The sequence below is a fragment of the Eptesicus fuscus genome, chromosome 2, assembly GCF_027574615.1.
Source record: "Eptesicus fuscus isolate TK198812 chromosome 2, DD_ASM_mEF_20220401, whole genome shotgun sequence".
NCBI classification, from domain to species: domain Eukaryota; kingdom Metazoa; phylum Chordata; class Mammalia; order Chiroptera; family Vespertilionidae; genus Eptesicus; species Eptesicus fuscus.
The window spans coordinates 93,559,749-93,584,110 of record NC_072474.1 but is presented as its reverse complement, the minus strand read 5'-3'; the positions used below and the strand labels follow the sequence as shown (position 1 = coordinate 93,584,110).

At 39.8% G+C, this 24,362-nt stretch overlaps 1 protein-coding gene across 1 annotated transcript in view; it reads right to left on the bottom strand.

Annotated features, from left to right (window-relative positions):
* The window catches only part of RFC1 (replication factor C subunit 1), a 76,009-nt gene that overhangs the window by 33,781 nt on the left and 17,866 nt on the right, over nucleotides 1-24,362 (bottom strand). The window contains exons 2-6 of the mRNA XM_008140222.3: nucleotides 20,913-21,041; nucleotides 17,869-17,944; nucleotides 15,214-15,333; nucleotides 1,480-1,712; nucleotides 542-619 (exon numbers count right to left, since the gene is read on the bottom strand). Of these exons, the coding sequence (XP_008138444.2) occupies nucleotides 542-619; nucleotides 1,480-1,712; nucleotides 15,214-15,333; nucleotides 17,869-17,944; nucleotides 20,913-21,041 (636 nt within the window). The remainder of the gene's footprint in view (nucleotides 1-541; nucleotides 620-1,479; nucleotides 1,713-15,213; nucleotides 15,334-17,868; nucleotides 17,945-20,912; nucleotides 21,042-24,362) is intronic.

Sequence of the window (24,362 nt, the reverse complement as noted above, 5' to 3'; positions counted from 1 at the left end):
AGCCACAGGAGTGGATGAGATCACCCACAGTGAAAAGAAAAGAGATATGACCAAATTAAATTATTTTTAACTATACTAAAGGAGGCTTCCATTCAAAGAAATTTAAGCTCTAGCTGGTTTGGTTCAGTGGATAGAGCATCAACCTGCGGACTGAAGGGTCCCGGGTTCGATTCCAGTCAAGGGCAGATGCCTGGGTTTCAGGCTCAGTCCCCAGTAGGGGGCGTGTAGGAGGTAGCCAATCAATTATTTTCTCATTATTGATGTTTCTATCTCTCTCTCCCTCTCCCTTTCTCTCTGATATCAATAAAAAAAATTTTTTTAAAAGATATTTAATAATAAATCTCTAAAATAATTATACCCTGCTTTTATCATTTTATATAAATTTAGATGTTTATATACTAAATTTTAACTTATTTTACACATAACTCTTATAATGAGGCTCAATCCAAAATTAGCCTAGAATAATCTTGATTGTTTGTCTGGATAGACTAACAAGTCAGAACATCAAGTTGTTAATGATATTTAAACAAAATGGCAATACCTCTGCATCTTCATCAAGTTGCAATTGTTTGGCAATGGCTTCATCATTTAATCTGGAATCATTTGCATTTTTTGAAGGCTGTATTTCAAAGAAAATCAAGCAAGATCAGCATAAAACTTATGTTAAAAATAAGGTGTTTTTTCTTGACTGTAGCTGGTTAAATACACCAGGAGAATTAAATGTATCAGTAATGAAGTAGTCAGTCTCAATGCACACCAGCCAGAAAGTCATGTTCATAACTACTCGGTGTCCACATCCATTTTCCTCATGAGCAAATATTCTGCAGAGATTTTTCTCACTTAATTCTATTGAAATGTTCAAGAAAAGGAACCCCCAATCTCTCCACCCAGCCCCCAAAAAAAACACTTGTGGTTTTCTCCATGGTATGACATAACAGTGAGAAGGATTACACTGTCTGATGGAGGTGTAATCAACAAACTAACAAAATCAACAAACACACACCATTTGGCAGGCTTTGACATCGGGGTCACTCAGGGGACTACTTTCACTATAGTTTGTCTGTATTTCTGTTTCCTATTATTTCCAGAAAAATGTAAATCCAACATCAACCAAAGTAGAAAATGTCAAAAGTGTAACATAGGCACATAAGTTTATGTACTTAGAACCTCATTTGGGAACTTATTGTCTAATTTTGTCTACTTGAGGTGAATAGTAAAATGAGTTTGCATTCTAAGTATTTAAACTCTAAGAATTATAATTTTTTTTGTGCAATTTAAATAATCTTTTCCCACTTTCAAATATAAAAAATTAAATAGTCTAACTCCCTCATCCTCTAAAATGATGGCAATAAATTTTGTCCATAATCACAGAAAATCATTTTCATCAATAAAATATGTTGATTATGACATCCAAATTTCTCCTCTTATTAATAACAGCGAATGAACATTCCTGAACATTCTTGCTTGCATAATACTCACCTCTTTTCTTTTGCTCGCCACCATCTTCTTATCTGATCTTTGGACACTTGCAGTTCCAAAATAATCAAGCACTGATGTGTGGGTAAGTTTTATTGGCGATAAAGGCTTATTCTTGGTCTTAGTGTTTTCTTCATTCTTTTTCATGTTTGATGCTCCAAGATAACTATTTGTAGATCTTCCATTCTCTTTTGATTTAGAAGCTGCCTTCTTACACATAAAGTCATCTTCTTCATCTTAAATGGAATATAAACAAATATTGTTTGATAAATCATCAATTCCAATTATATCAAGGAATCACTTCAACCAGCCCTATTTCTTTGGTTCAATAATTCACAAGAGAAAACACCCTTTGCTTTGGGCTAATAACAAATCCAAAAAGAAAAATCTAAAAGGTAATCATGAAGACTAGGTCACTTCACAAGTTTGTGTGTAAAGCCACATATGAATGGGTCTTGTCTTCCTCTCAAGTACTCCCTTACTCAACCAGGAGCATCTGCTAAGGGTTTATGTACCAGACTAGAGGCCCAGTGCACAAATTCATGCGGCAAGCAAAGACCACAGACAGAGCGCCCCAAACGGCCTAAACACCAGCTACGCTCTGAGGTGTAAATACAGCTCTACTTCGCTGCCCGTGCTCGGACCACCTCACTCTCCCAGGGGCAGAGTTGCTGACAGATAGACAGGCTGTCTCTCCTACTTCAGCCTCACATTTTCTCGGGGCTCTGCCCCCAAGCATGATAGGTAGCTGACTTCAGCCTATGGTGGCACACCACTATAGGAGCGCTAGCCAATCAGCGGTTGGGAGCCTGGAAAGGTGCGGGACCAAGCTAGAAGTTGCTGACTGAGGGGGGGGGGGGGGGGGCGGCGGCACATGGTACAGTGACAGAGGTAAGATGGCAGTGGTGCTTACTTTACATCTTTGCAGTTAGACTGCTGCCTTGCCCCTTCTGCCACCTCTGAGCTGCTACTCTGTCACGATCAGCATCAGGATCACTCTCCTCCTACAGGCTTCCCAGACCCAGATTCTCCAGTGCCCAGAGCCTTAGCCAGGGGGTAGGGGGGGGCAGAGGGACCAGCCAGGGGGAGGAACCGCAGGAGGTTGGCCAGCCGCGGGGAGGGACTGCGGGAGGTTGGCTGAGGGAGTGCACTGACCACCAAGGGGCAGCTCCTGCATTGAGTGTATGCCCCCTGGTGGTCAGTGCGCGTCATAGCAACTGGTCGGCCAGTCATTCTGGTCGTTAGGTCGTAATGGTCGCTTAGGCTTTTATATATAGAGAGATGTGCTATTTCTAGGTGAATGCTATCTCAAACATGAAAGTACCTAAGATAATGTAAAAAATCAAAAAGGATTTAGCCTTACTTTCTAATTTTTATATTTATATTAACCCTTTGCACTCGCTTGCTTTTTTCTCGATTCCTTTATTCTAATGCTAACCGTGTCGAGTCACACGCAACATGAAACTACAAACTTTACAAAGTAAAACTCTTACAGGTTTCTGATTACTAAATGTAAAAAAGGAATCCACCATTTAAAAAGCAAGAGTGGCCCCAGCCGTTGTGCCTCGGTGGATAGAGGATAGCCTCTTGGAATGAAAGGTGTTGGGTTCAATTCCAGTCCAGGGCACGTACTTCAGCTGCAGCCTCCAACCCCAGCCCCAGATTGGGACCATGTGGGAGGCAACCAATAGATGTGTCTCTCTCACATCGATGTTCTCTATCTCTGTCTCTCCCTCCCTTCCACTCACTCTTAAAAAAAAAAAAAAATCAATGGAAAAATATCCTCAGCTGAGCATTAACAACAACAAAAAAACAAAAGTGCACTTACTAGATGTCTCTTGAAGATGCCCATTGTCCTCTACAAGTCCATTTTTCCTAAAATTTACATCCCACCCCAACCTACCCTCCAAAGGCTTCCAATAAACATTCTTAACCTGTAACCAAAAGATTTTAATTAAAGCATTGTTTTACTTAACTTCAACTATAGTCAGTCTACCTTGAAGCTTAATTAAAACTGCATCCATACCCATAGATATAGAGAACCAGTTGATGGTTGCCAAAGGGAAGAGTGATGGGAATATGGGGGGAAAATTTTTTAATTGGATAACTCAAAAATCCAGAATTCCAGCTTATTCTGGAAAAGTAGGAACTCAGGGGGAAAGAGGAAGGATTCATTCACAAATCTTTCCAAGCACACCCAAGGCTTGATATACTTCCATGTTTCAGTTCAACCATGTTAATAAGAGTTGGGAGACTAGATTCAGTCACTCATATACCTGTTCTCCCTACCTGACAAATCAGTCCTTCTCCACCTGTGCCAGAAGTGGAAAAGATGTTTGCTTCAGATCAGTACAACAGCCACATGAATCACCACTAATGGTGCAAATAGCCATTGAGAATATAATCTGAAACTCCTTTCCCTTTCTCAAAAATAACACCATAATGAATTATCATGTTATGGAAACCTTAAAATTTATGGCTGGTCTATTTGAAATCCCTAGACTTGGTTAAGCTGTAGCATAACCAAACCAGTTAACATTCAACAACAAACTTTTCTACTTAGCAGTCAAAACAAATTATGTAAATTGCCCTTAAAAAAGAAGATTCAAAACAACATTGCTGATACCCTGGCTTTAATTAAAAAAAAAAAGAAGAAGAAGAAGAAAACCACAAGACTGGGACCTGGTAAGTACAGACAACCAATACATCTCCTTAGGCAGTAAGTGCAAAATTAAAAGCATATCCTACCTAATAATAGACAAATATGCAAACTGACCACACCTTCGCTATGCCCAAACCACACCCACCAGCCAAGCCACGCCCACCAGCCAATCAGGGTGAGTATGCAAATTACCCCAACCAAGATGGCAGTTAATTTGCATATCAAGACAGCGTAGAAAGAAGCCAAGAGCTGCAGAAGGGAGCAAAGCTGCGGAGAAGCAAGCAAGCGGGGCGGAGGAGAAGGGAGGAGCGCAGGTGGGGCCAGGGGAGAAGGAAGGAGAGCAGGTGGGCTGGCAGAGAAGGGAGGAGTGGAGGCGGGGTCGGGGGAGAAGGAAGGAGAGCGGGTGGGCTGGCAGAGAAGGGAGGAGCGGAGGCGGGGAGGGGAGAAGGAAGGAGAGCAGGCGGGCTGGCGGAGAAGGGAGGAGCGGAGGCGGGGTCAGGGGAGAAGGAAGGAGAGCGGGCGGGCTGGCGGAGAAGGGAGGAGAGCAGGCGGGGAGGGGTAGAGTGCAGCAGGAAGCCCTATTGCAGGAAACTTCCTGCAACGGAAACGCTAGTTTAGTGTATATAAAGCTTCTCATCTTATATGAGAGCTTATTAAATTTTATAATTTTACTACATTTGCATTAAGTTCCACATCTGTACTTCTGGAAAGGAGGGATTCCCTTAATGCAGAACAAAATAACTCTGTCTCTACAAAATGATAGCCCTCAACCAGTTTTTTCTCCCACTTTAGAAATGCCAAAAGTACTAATATTCTATTTCCATTACTCCTAGTCATAAGCAGTATGACAGAAAACCCCAGAACTGAGTTGATCCAATCAACTACTGTGTTTTCCTGTTATAAGTTTTACTCAAGAACTTCCTTGCAATCTAAAATACTATATCTGTCCTGCCCGGCCAGCGTGGCTTAGTGGTTGAGCATTGACCTATGAACCAGGAGGTCACAGTTCAATTCCCAGTCAGGGCACAAGCCCAGGTTTCGGGCTCGATCCCCAAACATTAATGTTTCTATCTCTCTCCCTCTCCCTTCCTCTCTGAAATAAATATATAAATATATATATATGATGTTATATCTGTCCTTAAGAAATTAATTCAGACAATGTCAATCACTGCTATTTGGTACAGCCTCAGAAAAGAAAACAATAGTATTACAGATATTTGCAATCCCTAGCTTAACCCTTTCTCCAGCAATCTTGTAAATATTTGCAAGTAATAGACTAGCATGAAATTTAGTGAGATCAGGAGTTTCTTAGAACATCAGATTTAAAAGATTGTTGGCAAATGTTAAGGATATGGAACCAACACATATGTGACAATGATGTAAATTTGTAAAAATCTTTATGAGGACAATTTTGCAATACAGGGTGTGGAAAAAGTAGGTTTACAGTTGTAAGTATGTGAAACACAGTTTATTCTTGTATTATTATTTATTAATTATTGTATTCTTTTCTATACGAACAACTGTAAACCTACTTTTGCTCCACCCTGTATGTACCAAAATCTTACATGTGCATACCTATTAACTGGATACAGCAATTCCATTTCTAAGATTTAGTAAAAATAAACAAACAAACAAAGTACACAAAGGTATATGTACAAAATGCTTATCACAGCATTGGTTCATTCAAATATATCGAAAACAGACTTCAATAGGGCAAGAAAAGATGAAGAAAAAACTAAAGGACTAACAGTTTAGATTAAAAAAAAAAAAAAAAAGACAGCCTCAAATATAACAGGGGCACTGGAGATAGAGATAAGTTTATATTGCTTATAAAATGGGAAAACAAACCTAAATATCTGTTAATATGTTCAATCATGTAATGGAATTCTAGGCAGCAACAGAAAATTATAATGCACAGTCACATTTACTGACATAAAAATATTTATATGTTTAAGTGACAAAAGCAGGTAACATAATAGGATGTTCAATTATATATTTATAATCCATCTATTTATCTATCCACTTATATATACTTTTAAGTTAAACATTCAAAGACTTGAAAAAATAAAGTGTTAATTTTTATCACTGGATAGGGGATTATGCGTGATCTTTCATTTTTTTCTTCCTATCTTTTTTTATGTATATGTTACACTTTTTCTTTTTAACCTCCATCTAATATTTTACAACAAATTGACTGTCTCCTAGAAACTCCCTGATCCCTTAGCTTTCTGAAACAGAAAAGGTCTGGCGTTGGTTTCTCCCTCCTCTTCACTTTTATTTGCTTCCTTCTTTCATTATTTATCAGCATCTCTGCTTATTCTGTCACTAGAATCAGAGACTGGGACTGCATGGTACCTTTTTATCTAACTGCTATTAATAATAATTATCATTAGTGAGCATTAAGCTACATGCCACATTCTTTATAATGTATACCTTTAGTCCAGCGGTCGCCAACTGGTGGTGCATGAACCACTAGTGGTCTATGAGGGCCGAAAGGTTGGCGACCGCTGGTTTAAGGAAACCTTTGGAGCAGTGGTCACCAACCGGTGGTCAGAGGACCACTGGTGGTCCGTGAGGTCCAAAAGGTTGGCGTCCGCTGCTTTAGTCAACTAGTTCTACCTCATAGTCAATACATTGGCTCCCATTCTTCACTTTCTTTAAAGAAGTTCATAACCTTTAGCATAGTAATTCTTGGAGATAATTCTTGGAGGGGCTAACAAATATTTATATACAAATATATTCATCACACTATTAAGAACATGAAAAGTATAAGCAACTGAAATAGTCAAAATCAGAAAAATGCTACATAAATTGTGATCTAGCCATATAAAGGATTCATGCAGCCATTCAAAATTAAACCCAAATTTCAAAGCTAAACAAAAAAAACTTATGGAAACAGCAAAATTAAGCTGGCAAGCTAACCAAAAACGCATAGCTTTGTTCTTTTAGGTTAGCGTTAACACTATAGATATAAATGTCACCCCTAAAAGGAAACTTCTCTTCATGAGCTTCTCTTTACAGTACTGGAGGGTAATAGAGCCATTCTCTAAATTTCTGGCTTAGAATACATGAATTTAAACTTAATAATGTTTTCAAGCTATATACCAAGACAATGATACCTAAACACAGACATAATTTTATAAACATCTTCATAATTTCTGAGTAAAAATATAATTACACATGGATTTTCAAGGAAAAAATATGGCCGTGTTCTGCATGAAATTCAAGTATGTACTTGCATTGGACTAAGCAAATTGCAGACATGGCCCCCTTTTCTCTGATAACCATAAAATAAATAGCTCTCCAGGCCGCTTGGAAAGAAGGAGCAATTCTACTGAAATCGTTATGAAAGGAGAAAAAAGACTGACTTGCTTGATTTGATGCTTACTTAGTGCCCTGTGATTTGTGCATTTCCCTATACTTTTTACACTTATGGGACTAACATGAAAAAAATCAATTCATGATCCTAAGCATAGATATTTCATATAAATATAAAGGATCTCATTAAGGTAGATTGAAAAAGAAATATGGTGCTCACTAAAAATCACAGGCCTATCTAAAAGCATTCTGCCATCTTTCCTTGATAAAAGTAGAAAGGCTGAAAAAAAGCAGCATTCTGCTGTTACTACAGTATGGCTTCTGAACTACTTTAGGCCCTGGCCTGTGTGGCTCAGTTGGTTGAGCGTCATCCCTGCATGGAGAGGTCGCCTGCTCGATTTCCCGTCAGGGCACATTCCTGGGTTTCGGGCTCAATCCCCAGTGGGGCATGCAGGAGGCAGCCATTCAATGTTTCTCTCTAACTCCTTTCCTCTCTCTCTAAAAAATCAATAAAAACATTAAACAAAAAAAAAAAAAAAAAAACACCAACTTTCGCCCTTCACAGCCTTGAAAAGGCTACACTAATATATTATGGAGAAAGAAGGCAAAAGAGGCCAAGGATTAGAACAATGCAATTAGCTGCCTGCAAAAGGCAGTCATTTAGCAGGTGTTTCTGTGACCATCCTCATGTAAAATAAATATTTTATGAACCTACACAATGTGTAGAGATTAATGTTCCAAATAAAGTTATGGTTGTCTTTCTTTTTCAACATTTGTTCTTATTTTCTAATGAGCCTAAATCTGTTCCTTCCTTGTCAGAAGCCAAAGGCAAAATGTGTTCTCTTCTTCCCAGAAACTTGTAATAAAGCAATGAAAAATAAATCTAAGTCAAATTTCTGACATCTAGTTGAAAATCATGGCAATTGAACACTCAGAATCTCCCTCTAGGCAATCTGTCTCCTTATAAAAACGCCATTTATTTTTATTTATATACAACGTAACTGCAAATGTGGTAACAATCACCAAGTAAGAGTATTATCCAACATACAGCAGAGAAACTGGCTGGGAGAGAAGACTGCTTTGCCACTCAGAGTTAGATGCCTTCATTTATTTAAAAGGATAACAAATGGTGATCTCCCTCCCGGGGCACCCCCATGCCCTTCCCTTCCCCCACCCTACCCTGCACCACCACCCCAGGCACATTACCTTTAGCTTCCTCACTCCCCAACTCCAAGGGCTCTTCCTTTACCTCTAAAACGTGTTTCCTAAGCCCCTTTCTTCTAGGAATTACTGTTTCTACCTCTGTAATTTACCCAATAAATGTTCTCTTACAAAAAAATAATAATAATAATAATAATCCTACCTAATAGACAAATATGCAAATTGACCATACATCTGACACACCAACAAGCCACACCCACCATCCAATCAGAGCGAGCATGCAAATTAACCCAAACCAAGATGGCTACAGCCACAGAGAGCAAGGTTTCCTAGGTAACAGAGGAAGCCAAGCTTTCCACCTGCCCTTGCCAGGCCTAAGCCTCCACTCAAGCTACAAAGTTTCAATTATAGAAAGCAAACAAATTCAAACAAATGGCGGCAGAATGGAGCTTGAGAGAGCAAGCCAGGGTTGCCACCGGCAATAGGGGAAGCAAAGCTTTCCGCACACCCTGAGAAAGGCCCACCCGCTTAAGGCAACAAAGTTTCAATTATAACCCCAACACAAATGGCTGCCGGCCTCGGAGGGAGCCCCAGGCTTAGCTCTGCTCCAGGCTACAAAGTTTCAATTGTAGAAGGAAAATAAATTCCAGATACCAGGGCCTCCCCTTGGGTTGCCAGGGGGCGTGGCCGGCCTGCAAACCACCACAGGCCCCTCGCTCAGGCCGCCCCACGCCCCAAGGGAACCCCCACCTGATCCGGGACACCCTTCAGGGCAAACCAGCTGGCCCCCACCCCTGTACCAGGCCTCTATCCTATCTAATAAAAGAGTAATATACAGATTATCACTGCAACACACAATATAGCTGCCCCCATGTGGTCAAAGATCCTGCCCCCATGTGGACACAAGATGGCCACTACAAGATGGCCAGCAGGAGAGGGCAGTTGGGAGGCACCCAGCCTGCAAGGGAGGGCAGTTGAGAAGGACCAGGCCTGCAAGGGAGGGCAGTTGGAGGTGATCAACCCTGCAGGAGAGGGCAGTTAGGGGTGACCAGGCCGGCAGAGGAGGGAATTTGGGGGCAAACAGGCTGTCAACTGAGTGGTTAGGGGGTGATCAGGCTGGCAGGCAGAAGCGGTTAGGGGCAATCAGGAAGGCAGGCAGGCAAGCAGTTGGGAGCCAGCAGTCCTGGATTGTGAGAGGGATGTCCCATATTGGAGAGGGTACAGGCTGGGCTGAGGGACAACCCCCCTCCATGCACGAATTTCGTGCACCAGGCCTCTAGTAATATATAAAAGGATAACAAATAAAAGAAAGTAATGTGCAGGTCCATATAAAAATCTATTTACAAGCCAAAGGGGGGGGGGGGTGCTGGTTATAATCCTGGAGTTCATACTGCTAAGAGTTTGGGATTCTGATTTTCTTTCCTTCAGTCTGAAACACACACAAAACAAATTAATAGAGACCATGCAAGAGAGATCTGATCACAGAGATTTCAAGTAATTTATTTAGCAACATGTCAAAAACTGAAAAGGGAACCTGAGCCTTTTTCTACGAAGTTCCTTTTCAATACTCCTTGAGTCAATAAAACCTAAATTGTCATTTTGGTTGTAGGAGTAGAGAAAAATTCATGCATGTGCCAAGTCTTCAATAAATATCTGTTAGCCTGGCCGGTGAGCTCCGTGGTTGAGGGTTGACATATGAACCAGTTCAATTCCAGGTCAGGGCACATTCCCGGGTTGCAGGCTCCCTTACTAGTAGGGGGCATGCAGGAGGCAGCCCATCAATGATTCTCTCTCAACATTGATGTTTCCATCTCTCTTTCCCTCTCCCTTCCTCTCTGAAATCAATATAAATATTTTTTAAAAATATATATCTGGCCCAGCTGGTGTAGCTCAGCGGCTGAGCATTGACCCAGGAGGCAAGAGGTCACCGGTTCGATTCCTGGTCAGGGCACATGCCTGGGTTGTGATCCCCTGTGGGAGGCCTGCCGGAGGCAGCCGATCAATGATGTTTCTCTCTCATTGTTGTTTCTATCTCTCTATCCTTCTCCCTTCCTCTCTCTCTAAAAAAATCAATAAAAACATTTTTTTAAAACATATATATATATATATATATATATATATATATATATATGTATGTATATATATATCTGGCCCTAGCCTGTTTGGCTCAGTGGATAGAGCGTCAGCCTGCAGACTGAAGGTCCTGGGTTCGATTCCGGTCAAGGGCACATGCCCCAGTTGTGGGCTCAATCCCCAGTAGGGGGCGTGCAGGCGGCAGCCAATCAATGATTGTCTCTCATTGATGTTTCTATCTCTCTTCTCTCCCTCTCCCTTCCTCTCTGAAATCAATAAAAATATTTTTTAAAAATATATATATCTGTTAATTAAGTGGACGGAAGTGAAACGAAACATACCATCTCTTCACCATTTCTGTAATGAATCAGATATACTATACTTCAGTATGCAGGAAAGCTCCCCACAACAGGTAATTATTTGGATTTGGCTCAATATGTCAATAATGCAGAGGTTAGAAACCCTGCCATAGCCTATCAGAAGAGAATTTGGTGGATGTCCAGACATCCCTTGTTCTAATATTCATCTCACCTACTAGATGCCACAGTACCCAACAGTGTGATGAACAAAAATGTTTCCAGATACTGCCAGAGGTCCCCTAGGAGGCAACATCATCCTTGACTGAGGGGCACTGATTTATGGCAAGATGAAGAAATATAAGGTAAGTAGCAATAGCTACCAAGACTTGTAAGTAGTAATTGAACAGCTATTATAAGAAATTGGACAGCTAGACCCTGGGTACTGACAATGGATTATGGCAATTTTGTCAACTTTGTAAAAGTTTATTTGTCCCTTAATATTAAACAATTTTACTAATGATTCAGAAAGAAACACAAAGACAGGTTTAGCAAATTTGTAGAAGATATGAAGTCAAATTATATGGAAAAAATAAGTGGATGAGAGACATTGAAAGAACTACTGGGTTCTTCCACAGGGAAGCTTTGTACAATCTTAAACTGAAAATTGCTTTTTTTACTCTAGTAATGTGTGACAAGTACTTTAAAATAATATTAATCTAAAGACTTTACTCACCCTCAAATATGCTAACCTAGTTTCTTTTCTACAGAGTTTTTAGCCCACAATCAACATTAATTTTTTAACAAGTTCAGTCAAAGAAATATAATACACAGTGCTTAGTTTCCTCTCACTTCAAAGAAATTTTTCTCTCTCAATAACTCCAGGTTTCCCTGAAAACATCTAAGAAAATCTCTCTATCCTACACAGAATCCATTCCTATTTGTCTGTACACAAAACTGTATGTCTCTAAAAACTAGCAAAAAGAATGCTACACACACATCCCCAATAATATTTTCTGCTACTATTTTCTCAAGTCACAGGTCACTGATATGACATAGTAACCTGGAGAATACATTTCTAATTTTTTCCCATTTAGCATCAAGAGCACTAACTGCCTCTGGAATTACATACTCAATTAAGATGACCAGTCATAAACAATTCTCAACACAGGGAAAACCCCCATGATTTTCAACCAAACACCAGCCCCTGATGAAACTGGATAGGACAAGGTCATCTTTGCCAAACAAAACTCAAGGTCTCTCATTTCATTAAACAGCTGAAAGTAAACATATTTACCTAGTACAACAGTATTTGGTTTTTACCAACCCACAAGAACTTTTTACTAGAGTCAATGGTTAGCTATGAAGATATTTATCAGCAATTTTTTTCCTTTTCCTGCATTTGTGAGATTAATGTAGTTAAGTACTTTAAAAATCAATAAATAATGCAAGATAGATTTAATCAAATAAAATGGTGAAAAATATGTCATGGAACTAAGTGATAAGCCTAAAGATCTGTACAATAAGATAGCCTAAGAACTATATAATATAAACAAAAGCACTTAAACTAGGTTATTTCTAAATTAAGGTGATTTCCTAAATATGTTCCTCATTGTTTATAAAACACTATGCAATAGATATAAAATGCAGGCCACATATGTAATTTTAAATTTTCTCATAAAATAAATTTTTACATTCAAGTTTTTTAAAAGGGTGAAATTAATTTTAATAATATACTTTAACCCAATATGTCCAAATTAGTATCAATTCAATATGTAATCAATACCAAAAAAAAGATAACTTACCTTTTTTTATACTATGTCCTTGAAATCTGTGTTTTACACTAAAACCACTTTCGATTTGGTTTAATCACATTTCAAGTGGCAATAACCACATGTAACTAGCAGTCCCCGTACTGGACAATGCATATAACATAAATGACGTGAGTCAAATACAATTTCTAAATTTCTAAAGCACTATTATATAATCAAGAGAGCCCTAAGTACTTAAGCAAAAGCAAAATGTCTTCAGCATAGCCTTTAAGGGCAGATATAGGCATACAATAAAATCAAACATAAAAATAACAATTAATACTTATTGACCATTTACTATGTGCCAGACCCTATTTGAAGGCATTATCTTACTTGATTATCACAAAGGCCTCTGATGTGGGTACTAGTAATGTTGGCATTTTACAAATGAGGAAACTAAGACACAGGGAAGGTGAACGAAGATTTAACCTAGGCAGTCTGACTCAGGAACTCGTGCTCTTTTACACACTATACCTGCTATGCTGCAGAAAAATACCCAAAATAACAAAGGTTGGTGTATAAAAGATAAAATATGGAACAATACAGCAAAAATTCTTTCTTTGGGAATTAACAGGTTTTAAAGCTGAATCATATCACATAACCCTTTTCCACAAGAAGATCCAATCTCCAACTAATACAATTTTAAATCAGAATTTTTATTTTTAAATAATTATCAACACAAATATTTTTTAACTTTATACTGGTAATCTGAGTATTTATTTATGATCCAATACTAAAAATTTATAGTTTTAGCTTAACAAAAGGTGAAGAATAACAAAAGAATCATTTTAAGGTCAAGAACATTCCAGTTTGTGTATTAATTTCAAGAGGCTGCACTCTTTTATTGAAATTCATTATAGTTCTGATTTTATTATGCTAATTATATTATAGACTTATTTTTAACAGTTTCATTCTCTTTTACATATGAAAGAAAAAGAGCTTATTTTCCTCTCATTCACCTACCATATCAAGGAATAAAAAAGTATGAGATAAAATAGGCAAGAAAAGAGCTAGCTTCTTTCCTAATTCTAAATTCTAAGAAAAAGCAGAATACTATGTAATACTGAACATCATATTAGATGGGTACAAGGTATCCCAAGATTTTTAGCTAATGCAAGGGACAATGCTCACTTTCACCTGTCCATGCCATCAGCAGAATGATGTAAACATTGCCTAATGTTTATAAAATTTTCAGATAAAATGCTGGTCATCTCTTTAGAAAATAATATTCAAAAACACCTGGTCTGAAATAAACAATCCTGTGTTAGAGAAAATCTGTGATGAGAGCTTAAGGTGTCTGACCCTTCTGTGTACCTAAAAATCACCCGATAACAACAGCCTTGACCCAAAGGTGAAGGCCATGGTGTCTGCTCACTAACCATGGTGTCTCTGGAAAGCTTGATCACACCACCTTCAGTTACTTAATAAACCTATCAACATACTGTTTTTAGAATCCCTCCCACATATTCAAAACTTCACCAAGGTAGCCAGAGCGGGGGAAGGGGACTCTTAATACAAGAGTTCATTTACACAATGTGCCTGAGCAGATATTTAGCAATAGAACAAAAAGGTTAAAGAGTTAATCTGCTATCTGCCATAATGAGGACATAACTCAGCTTACCAAAAATTGTACAAGTAATATACAGTATTCCCATCACATACATTTTGTCTTCGTCTGAAGAACTTTATCAAATAAATTGTCTCAGAGAACTTACAAAGCTAATCTGTGTACTTTTTTTAATATATTTCTTTACTGATTTCAGAGAGGAAGGAGAAGGAGAGAGAGATAGAAACATCAATGATGAGAGAGAATCATTGATCGGCTGCCTCCTGCACGCCCCACACTGGGGATTGAGACCACAACCCAGGCATGTGCCCTTGGCTGGAATTGAACCTGGGACCCTTCAGTCCACAGGCCAACGCTCTATCCACTGAACCAAACTGGCTAGGGCCTGTGTATTTCTGTTTCTTTTTTCCTTTGACTGCCTACATGTCAGTCACTAGGTCTGGCCTTTTCATATGTATCACCCATTAAGTCTTCCCAACAAGTCTATGCAATCAGTGTTTATGCTTTAAAGAAAGGGAGACAGACTTACTGAGCATCAGCTCAAAGTCACACAGCTCATAAAAAGGAACCAAGAATGTACTCTCCGGGCAAAGCTTCTGACCTTCCAAGTCTTGGGTTCCTTCTACAACACACAATGTTTTTTCCTACTTCATTCCCTATTTATTGACTAATTTATCTACCATGTGTACCTTCATACTTGCAAATAATGGCCCATACATGTAAGCAAAGTTTTAATGTTACTCATATCTCTACAAACCTTGACCTTTATTTGCACATTCCAATGAGAAGCACAAGAACATAACACACACTGCTTCTCTCTAAAACACTAAACACATCCAGTATCCTTACCTGTTTCTGAAATGTACGTAACAGGATCCTGCCGCAGAATTTTACCAGGCTTAGACAATGGCAATTTTTCTGGTTGCTTTTTGGCATTTTTCACCTGTACTGTCTCCTCTGACTCTGAATCTGTATATGAGAGGAAAATAAAATAAAACTTTGAAAGAAATGTAATACAGTGTGTTTTTAAAGTGATTATTGTTAACCAATTCCTCAGGGTCATCCCTTTTGAAGCACATCTCTTTTGTAATTCTCACAGGTTACTTCTACCCAGTGTTAAGCCTTTTATTAGTTTTCTATTGCTCTTGTAACAAATTATCACAAACTTAGTAGCTTAAGGCAGTGGTTGGCAAACTCATTAGTCAACAGAGCCAAATATCAACAGTACAACGATTGAAATTTCTTTTAAGAGCCAAATTTTTTAAACTTAAACTTCTTCTAACGCTACTTCTTCAAAATAGACTCGCCCAGGCTGTGGTATGTTGTGGAAGAGCCATACTCAAGGGGCCAAAGAGCCGCATGTGGCTCACGAGCCGCAGTTTGCCGACCACGGGCTTAAGGCAACACAAAGTTTTCATCTTACCTTTCTGTAGGTTAGAAATCTGAGTCTCACTGGACTAAAATCAAAGTGTCAGCAGGATTGATTCCTTTCTGAATACTCTAGGGCAGAATCTACTTCCTTGCCTTTTCCAGTGTCCAGTGCCGGCCAGCATTCCTTGGCTCATGGCCCCCTTACTCCATCTTCAAAGCCAGCAACATTAGGCAAAGTGCTTCTCATGCTGCCATCTCTCCAGTTCTCTGACCTTCCAGTCAATCTCTCTTTAACTCTCTTCTGCTTCGCTCTTCCTTGTGACTACATTGGGCTCACCCAGATAATCCAAGACAATCTCTCCAATTTAAGGCCATGTGATTAACAACTTTAATGCAACCTACTACTTTAATTTCCATTTGCCATGTAAACTATCATATTCAGAGGTTCCAAGAATTAGGGCAGACATCTTTGGGGGCCATTATTCTGTCTACTACCACCTAATCACCCAGAGCCCTTAAATATAAATCAGGACAAAGTGTAAGTACCCAGTATAGTGCTTAGCACAAAGTGTTTCATGAACGTTAGTGTCCTTCCTCTTCATCGTGCATTTAGAAATCCTATCTCATACTACTCTATATTGTATCCAAAAATTATTGTATCCAGTTTCCAAAAAAGATGGAAACTCATGGGAAATGGGGATATGTACTTTTTTCAAATTTCTTATGCCCTGGTCGGATGGCTCAGTTGGTTGGGGCATCATCCCATACACCAAAAAGGTTTCAGGTTCCATCCCCCGTCCAGGCATGTACAGGAGGCAACTAACTAATGTTTCTCTCTAAAATCAATAAAAAATGTCCTCAGGCGGGGATTAAAAAAATTTTTTCTTACAATATAGAGCAGTAAGGCCGAAACCGGTTTGGCTCAGTGGATAGAGCGTCGGCCTGCGGACTGAAGGGTCCCAGGTTCGATTCCGGTCAAGGGCAGGTACATTGGTTGCGGGCACATCCCCGGTAGGGGGTGTACAGGAGGCAGCTGGTCGATGTTTCTCTCTCATCGATGTTTCTAGCTCTCTGTCCCTCTCCCTTCCTATCTGTAAAAAAATCAATAAAATATATTAATAAATAAATAAATAAATAAAAAACATACGACCAATAATACATTAATATATATATATATATATATATATATATATATATATATATATATAGAGCAGTAAGACTCAATAATCACACAAGTACTTTTAGAATTGAGTCCAAATTCTTTGTCGTCACTGTCAAAATCCTGACAATCTATAAATGCTTCCTTAGGTTACACTTTTAATTTTAGACTTCACACCAAATGGATCTTCTCCACAAAAGCAAAACCTAAAACCTTCTGAGTCCTACCATTATTTAAAGATACAAAAGGCATGCATAAAAATTCATATTCCCTATCTTAAAATTATATTCAAAGAAAAACTTTACAGCCGAAACCGGTTTGGCTCAGTGGATAGAGCGTCGGCCTTCGGACTCAAGGGTCCCAGGTTCGATTCCGGTCAAGGGCATGTACCTTGGTTGCGGGCACATCCCCAATAGGGGGTGTGCAAGAGGCAGCTGATCGATGTTTCTCTCTCATCGATGTTTCTAACTCTCTATCCCTCTCTCTTCCTCTCTGTAAAAAATCAATAAAATATATTTAAAAAAAAACAAACTTTACAATTGTGTTTGTCCTATTTTAAATGCAACAAAAAAGGACAAAGTCAAAAGCACAAAAATTAAATTTTAGCTCTCTGTTTCTAAAGCAATATTCTAAGGCACTATTTTTCAAGTTAAGCTTCTAAGAACCTTAGCTGGACAAGAAGGTAATATTTTTTTAAATAATATAGTCAAAGTAAGTTGGAAACATGCTATATATACTATACATAATATATCCCTCTCTAAAAAAAATCTTAAATGCATTAATATAGATAGGCTCTGATAAAGTCTGCAGTATAATAAAATTGTTTTTTACTGTATCGAGCACAGAGCCTTCTCACATGAGCACCCATTACCATCACAGATAGCTGTGTGTCTCAGAACATCAGTTTGAAAAACTCTGTTCTAAGAAATAGAAAATAATTTTAAAACTTTAAAGCTCCTCAAAAGAAATATTACCTGAATCATAGATGATCCTCTTTTTCCTGTTTGGTTGCTTCTGTTTAGAGTCATCATCTTTACAAGAACTATTTACCTATAAACATCACAGTATAATTAGAACACAAAGAAGCCTATATAACTTAGTTTTTTCCTCATTAGACTTAGGCTTAGTGATTCTCAACTAGAAGAAATTTTGTCCCCAGGAGACATTTTTGCTTGGCAGCGGCAAGGGAAAGGAGGCTAGGTTTAGTGGCATCTAACGGGTAGACTAGGGATGCTACTAAACATCCCATAATGCACAAGACAGTTCTCCACCAAAAGAATTATCCAGCCCAAAATGTTAGTAAAACCCTGATTAGGCTAAAGAATAGGCCAGACAATAATTGCATCGGATGGAAAAGAAAAAATTATAGAAAAGCTCTATTATTATTCAGCTCCACTTTCAACACTAACCTGTGTATAATAAAGAGTAAAAGGGTGTCAGATACTACAAAGCATAAAATTAAATAAAACCAGGGGAAAAGGTATTGTTTATATGTTACTTATACATCACATCTCTAACATATTCAAATTTTCCCAAAAAGCAGACAGGAAAAAACTGACTATAATCAATTATAAGATAGGATTCTATTTCTAGCCCTTATAATAAAACATGTAAAGTATAAAAATAATCCACTAACTTGCAAGGAAATGAAAAGAATAAACCATTATAATTCAAATACACCACTGGACTAGAGGACAGAATCAGAAGCAATTACTATAACTCAATAGTAAGAGAAGAGGGTATCCAAGAAGGGAGAGAGCCACAGAAGGAAAGTTCAAATCCTGTCAATAAACTTAGCCCAAGTCTGGGGCTATCTCCTAAAATATGTATGCATGAAACAACTCCAAGTGTCAGTCTAACATTAAAAGAACTGAACAAAGATTTCAGCTGCTGCCCATCCCAGGGAATACAAGAGTCTGGAGTTTGAGTTCAGCAGAGTTAACTGCCTGCTAAATCAAAAGAATCTAAAGTACCTACACTATATCATTCACGCTGTCCACAGTAAAAACCAGGATACAAAGAAATAGGAAATGTAGCCGATGATGGTCAATTTCATGTATCAACTTGACTGGGCCACAAGATGCCCAGATAGTCTGAGTGTTTTTATGAGTTTAAGTTTTGGGATAAGTTTACATTTAATTTGATAGAGTAAGGCAGATTGCTCTCCCTAATGTGGGTGGGTCTCACCCAGTCAGCTGAAGGCCTAAAGAAAACAAAAGGCTGACCCTCTCCTAAATATAAAAGAATTCTTCTTTCTTGACTGTCTTTCAAGCTGAAACATCAGTTTGTCCTGCTTTCAGACCTGAAATGAAACAGGCTCTTCCTGGGTCTCAAGTCTGCCAGCCTTCAGATTTGAATAACACCACTGGCAATCCTAATTCACACAGGCCTTTGAACTCAGAGTTGAACCTCACCATCAGCTATTCTGAGTCTCCACTTGTCAACTGTAGGTCTTGGGACCTGTCAGCCTGTATAATCAAGGAAGTCAATTCTTTATAATAAATCTCTTTACACACACAGACAAATGCACACACATACCTTACTGATTCTGTTTCTCTGAAGAACCCTAATACAGGTTTTGTTACTGAGAAGTAGAGTACTGCTATAACAAATACCTAAAATATGGCAGTGACTTTGGAACTCGGCAATGGTAGAGGCTGGAGGAGTTTTGAGGTACATGCTAAAAAAAAGCCTAGACTGCTGGGAAGGGACTGTTGGTAAAAAATATGGACTTTACAAGTGATTCTGGCCTGACTAGCATGGCTCAGTGGTTGAGCATCAACCTATGAATCAGGAGGTCACAGTTCCATTCCCAGTCAGGGCACTTGCTGGGTTGCGGACTCGAACCCCAGTGGAGGGCATGCTGGAGGCAGCCAATCAATGACTCTCTCTCAACATTGATGTTTATATCTCTCTCCCTCTCTCCCTTCCTCTCTGAAATCAATAAAAATATATGGTTTTAAAAAAATGATTCTGGCAAAGTGTCAGGGATAAAAGGTGAGAACTATAAAGAAAGCCTCTATCATCTTAGAGAATATATGTATCATCATGAACATAATGTTGGTAGAAATTTAAATATTAAAGGTCATTCTGCCCTAACCGGTTTGGCTCAGTGGATAGAACGTCGGCCTACGGACTCAAGGGTCCCAGGTTCGATTCCAGTCAAGGGCATGTACCTTGGTTTCGGGCACATCCCCAGTAGGGGGTGTGCAAGAGGCAGCTGATTGATGTTTCTCTCTCATCGATGTTCCTAACTCTCTATCCCTTTCCCTTCCTCTCTGTAAAAAATCAATAAAATATATTTTAAAGGTCATTCTGGTAAGGTCTTAGGCGAAAATGAGGTTATTAGAAACTGTAGGAAAGGTGATCCATGTTATCTATATATATAAAAGCCTAAGCAACCGTTATGACAGAACAACCAGAACAACTGGAACAACCAGTCACTATGACGCACACTGACCACCAGGGGTCAGACGCTCAACGCATGAGCTGCTGAGCTGCTCCCTGGTTGTCAGTGCGCTCCCATAGCCAACCTCCCGCGGCCCCTCCCCCAGCTGGCCAACCTCCCGCAGTCCCTCCCCCTGGCCAGCCAGCCCCCAAGATAGCCCCGATAGCCGGCCAGGCCAAGGGACACCACCCGTGCACAAATTCGTGCACCGGGACTCTGGTTAAATGATAAAATTATTGCCCAAGGAAAACAGGCAAAAAAAAAGAATAAAGCTTTCCAAAGCCTTTTCTCACCATAAGTCCAATGCCATTCATCTGGGTATAGGGACTCATGTCTCTCTATGAGCAAATTTTGGTCTTAAAGTTTTTACAAATGCAAAATGTTCCATCTCTACTTCAAGAAAGCAAGCCATATTAATTAGAAATAAGTACTAGCTCATTACTTTTCTTCTTCCTCTGCTAAATGATTTGAAATCTGTATTTACTCAAGGCTCCCACAAGTCCTATCAAGTCTAGGAACTGAGTTGATTTAATCTTTCATACAATTTTAAATTGTATTTGGAAAACTTACCTTGATTTCCTTTATTCCTTTCTTTGCTTTTGAAGTTTCTTCAGCAGACTTTGTTTTCTCATTCTTCTTTACTGTTTCACTTACAGATTTCTTTCCACTTGGTATAACCCCAAAGAATTTCCGAATATCCTAAAAACAAAAAAGAAGATTTATAAACAAACATTAACTGCATAAAATTCTAATTTCAATTGTAAAAAGGGACACCTCTATACACACATTGGTTTACCTTGAGTAATTTCTTTTTTTGTTAAATATATTTTTATTTATTTCAGAGTCAGGGAGAGGGAGAGATAGAAACGTCAAAGATGAGAAAGAATCACTGATCAGCTACCTCCTGCATGCCCCCACTAGGGCTTGTGCCCTGACCAGGAATCAAACCATGACCTCCTGGTTCATAGGTCAACGCCCAACCACTGAGCCACGCCAGCCAGATGAGTAATTTCATTATGGTGACATAGTTCCATGTGTAGCAGTATTCTTTTTATATGCAAAAGTGAACTGATAAAATTACCTGAGTTACAAATGATTTGCCTAATGAAAAACAATATTAATTCTAAGAATCGGGCCAAAAATAAGTGATATTTTTGTTAACACTAGCACAATTACTAAAGTAGCAAGTAATAGGTATTTATTGTTCAATCATGCACATACTCAGACCACCATCCCAGGCACAGTAGCAAAGAAGATGAAGAGTTGAAAAATATAATCCTTGTCCACAGGATTTACAATCCAGTTTGAAAGAAGAATAACTGTTACAACGCTGATCATTTAAGACTTTAACAACTAAGAACTTTGACATTATTTTCCTTTATATGAGTGTGCCAAGTTCTGAAGAAAAAAATTTTGATGCTTATTACAATACTAGAGGCCCGATGCATGAAATTCGAGGGGGGGAGGGGATGTCACCTCAGCCCAGCCTGCACCCTCTCCAATCTGGGGCTCCTCAGGGAATGTCCGACTGCTGGTTTAGGCCCAATCCCCTAAACCAGCAGTCAGACATCCCTCTCACAATCCTGGACCACTGGCTACTAATCACTCACCTGGCTGCCGGCCTGGTCGCCCCTTACTGCTTCTGCGTGCCGGCCTGATCGCCCCTAACTGACCCCCGCTGCCAGCCAGGTCGCCCCCAACTGCCTCCTTCCTGCCAGCCTGGTTGCCCCCAACTGCGCCCCTCCACCAGCCTGGTCACCTCTAACTGCCCCCCCTGTTGGCCTGGTTGCTCCCAACTTCCCCCCCCTGCCGGCCTGCTTGCCCCTCACGGCCCCCCCACCGGCCTGGTCGCCCACGCAGCCTGCTGCTCAGTCATTTGGTCGTCCCTCACTAACCCCCCTGCCGACCTGGTCGCCGTATGCAGCCTGCTTGTTTAGGTGTTTGGTCGTCCCTCACTAAACCCCCTGCCGACCTGGTCGCCCCACACAGCCTGCTTGTTCAGTTGTTTGGTCGTCCCTCACTAACCCCCCTGCCGGCCTGGTCACCCCACACAGCCTGCTGCTCAGTCATTTGGTTGTCCCTCACTAAACCGCCTGCCAGCTTGGTCACCCCACTCAGCCTGTTCGGTCGTCAGTTCGGTTGTTTCGGATGTGACGGCCCCTGGCACTTTATATATATAGATACATGTGTACACACACGTGTATACACACACACGCACACAAAGCACACAGAGATTTGTGACTAAGCCAATAAACAAAGCAGATAAACAAGGTACATGGATATGTTAAATTCTGCCAAAAAAAGATTGAAGACTTCCCTGGTTTTAAACCCTCTTATGTAAATTTCCCAATATAGGAAAGTTACAAATCTATCCTAATAAAATCCAAGTGTAAAAAATACTGTTTATGGCCCTAGCTGATTTTACTCAGTGGATAGAGCGTCGGCCTGTGGACTGAAGAGTTCTGGGTTTGATTCCAGTCAAAGGCACGTACCTTGGGGTTGCTGGCTTAATCCCTGGCCCTGGACGAGTCAGTCCTCAAGTGGGAGGGGAGGCAACCAACAATGTGTCTCTCTCACATCGATGTTCTCTCTCTGTGTCCCTCCTCCTTCCTTCCACTCTAAGAATCAATGGGAAAACATCCTCAGGTGAGGAGTAACAACAACAATAACAAAATACTGTTTATGGAATGGATACCTCAGCTATGAAACAGGGACATTTGTGTCAGGTGCTAAAGAAGAGATGGATGATTTGACCCAGTGATCCCACTTCTAGGAATACATCCTAAGAAACCCAAAGCACCAATCAGAAAGAATTTATGCACCCCTATGTTCATAACAGCACAATTTGCAATAGCTAAGATCTGGAAACAGCCCAAGTGCCCATCAGTAGATGAGTGGATAAAAAAGCTATGGTACATTTATACCATGGAATACTATGCAGCAATAAAAAAGAAGAATCTGCCAAAACCGGTTTGGCTCAGTGGATAGAGCGTCGGCCTGCGGACTCAAGGGTCCCAGGTTCGATTCCGGTCAAGGGTATGTACCTTGGTTGCAGGCACATCCCCAGTAGGGGGTGTGCAAGAGGCAGCTGATCGATGTTTCTCTCTCATCAATGTTTCTAACTCTCTATCCCTCTCTCTTCCTCTCTGTAAAAAATCAATAAAATATATTTTTTTAAAAAAAAAGAAGAATCTCTTACCCTTTGAGATAGCATGGAGGGATCTAGAGAGTATTATGCTAAATGAAATAAGTCAGTCAGAGAAAGACAAGTATTACATGACCGCACTCATATGTGGAATCTAAATAACAAAACAAACTGATGAACAGAGTAGATCCAGAGACATGGAGCAGAGTGTGGAATCTCAGAGGGAAAGCAGGGGAGGGTGGGTGGGTAGGAGGTAATCAACCAAAGACCTTGTATGCATATATGCATAACCCATGGACACAGACAATAGGGTGCTGAAGGCCTTGGGCAGGGGCGGGCAGGGAGTCAATGGGGGGGGGGGGGGACATATGTAATACTTTCAACAATAAAGAGTTATTTTAAAAAAGAGGAAGAGGAGGAGGAAGAGGAGGAGGAGGAGATAGGTAATAAAGAAAGCCACAGTCTTCTGTATAACTTGCACAGAACTGAATTTGAGGCTGACAACTACTTACATTACTGCTTCTGGAGGAAATGAGAATTTCACATTAGATTTTCACTTTTGACAATATCAAGTGATTCTTCATTTCAAACAGTGGTGACTGTGTAAAACACAGACACACAGGCACAGAGTGCACATGCACCATGGAAATACCAAAACTGAAGATTAATAATCAGGTTTAAAACATCGGTGTTTTTCAATGTTTTAGAACCACAAATGCTTAAAACCACAAAGAGAAAAAAACTATTCAGGAAATGAAATTGTTGGTAAGGTTGAGTAACCGCTGAGCTCTGAGTTCGGTCTGTACCACACTGCTACTCCTCCACATTGTGACAACCTTTCCTTCCCAAGTAATTCTATTCACACCCCCTGTCCC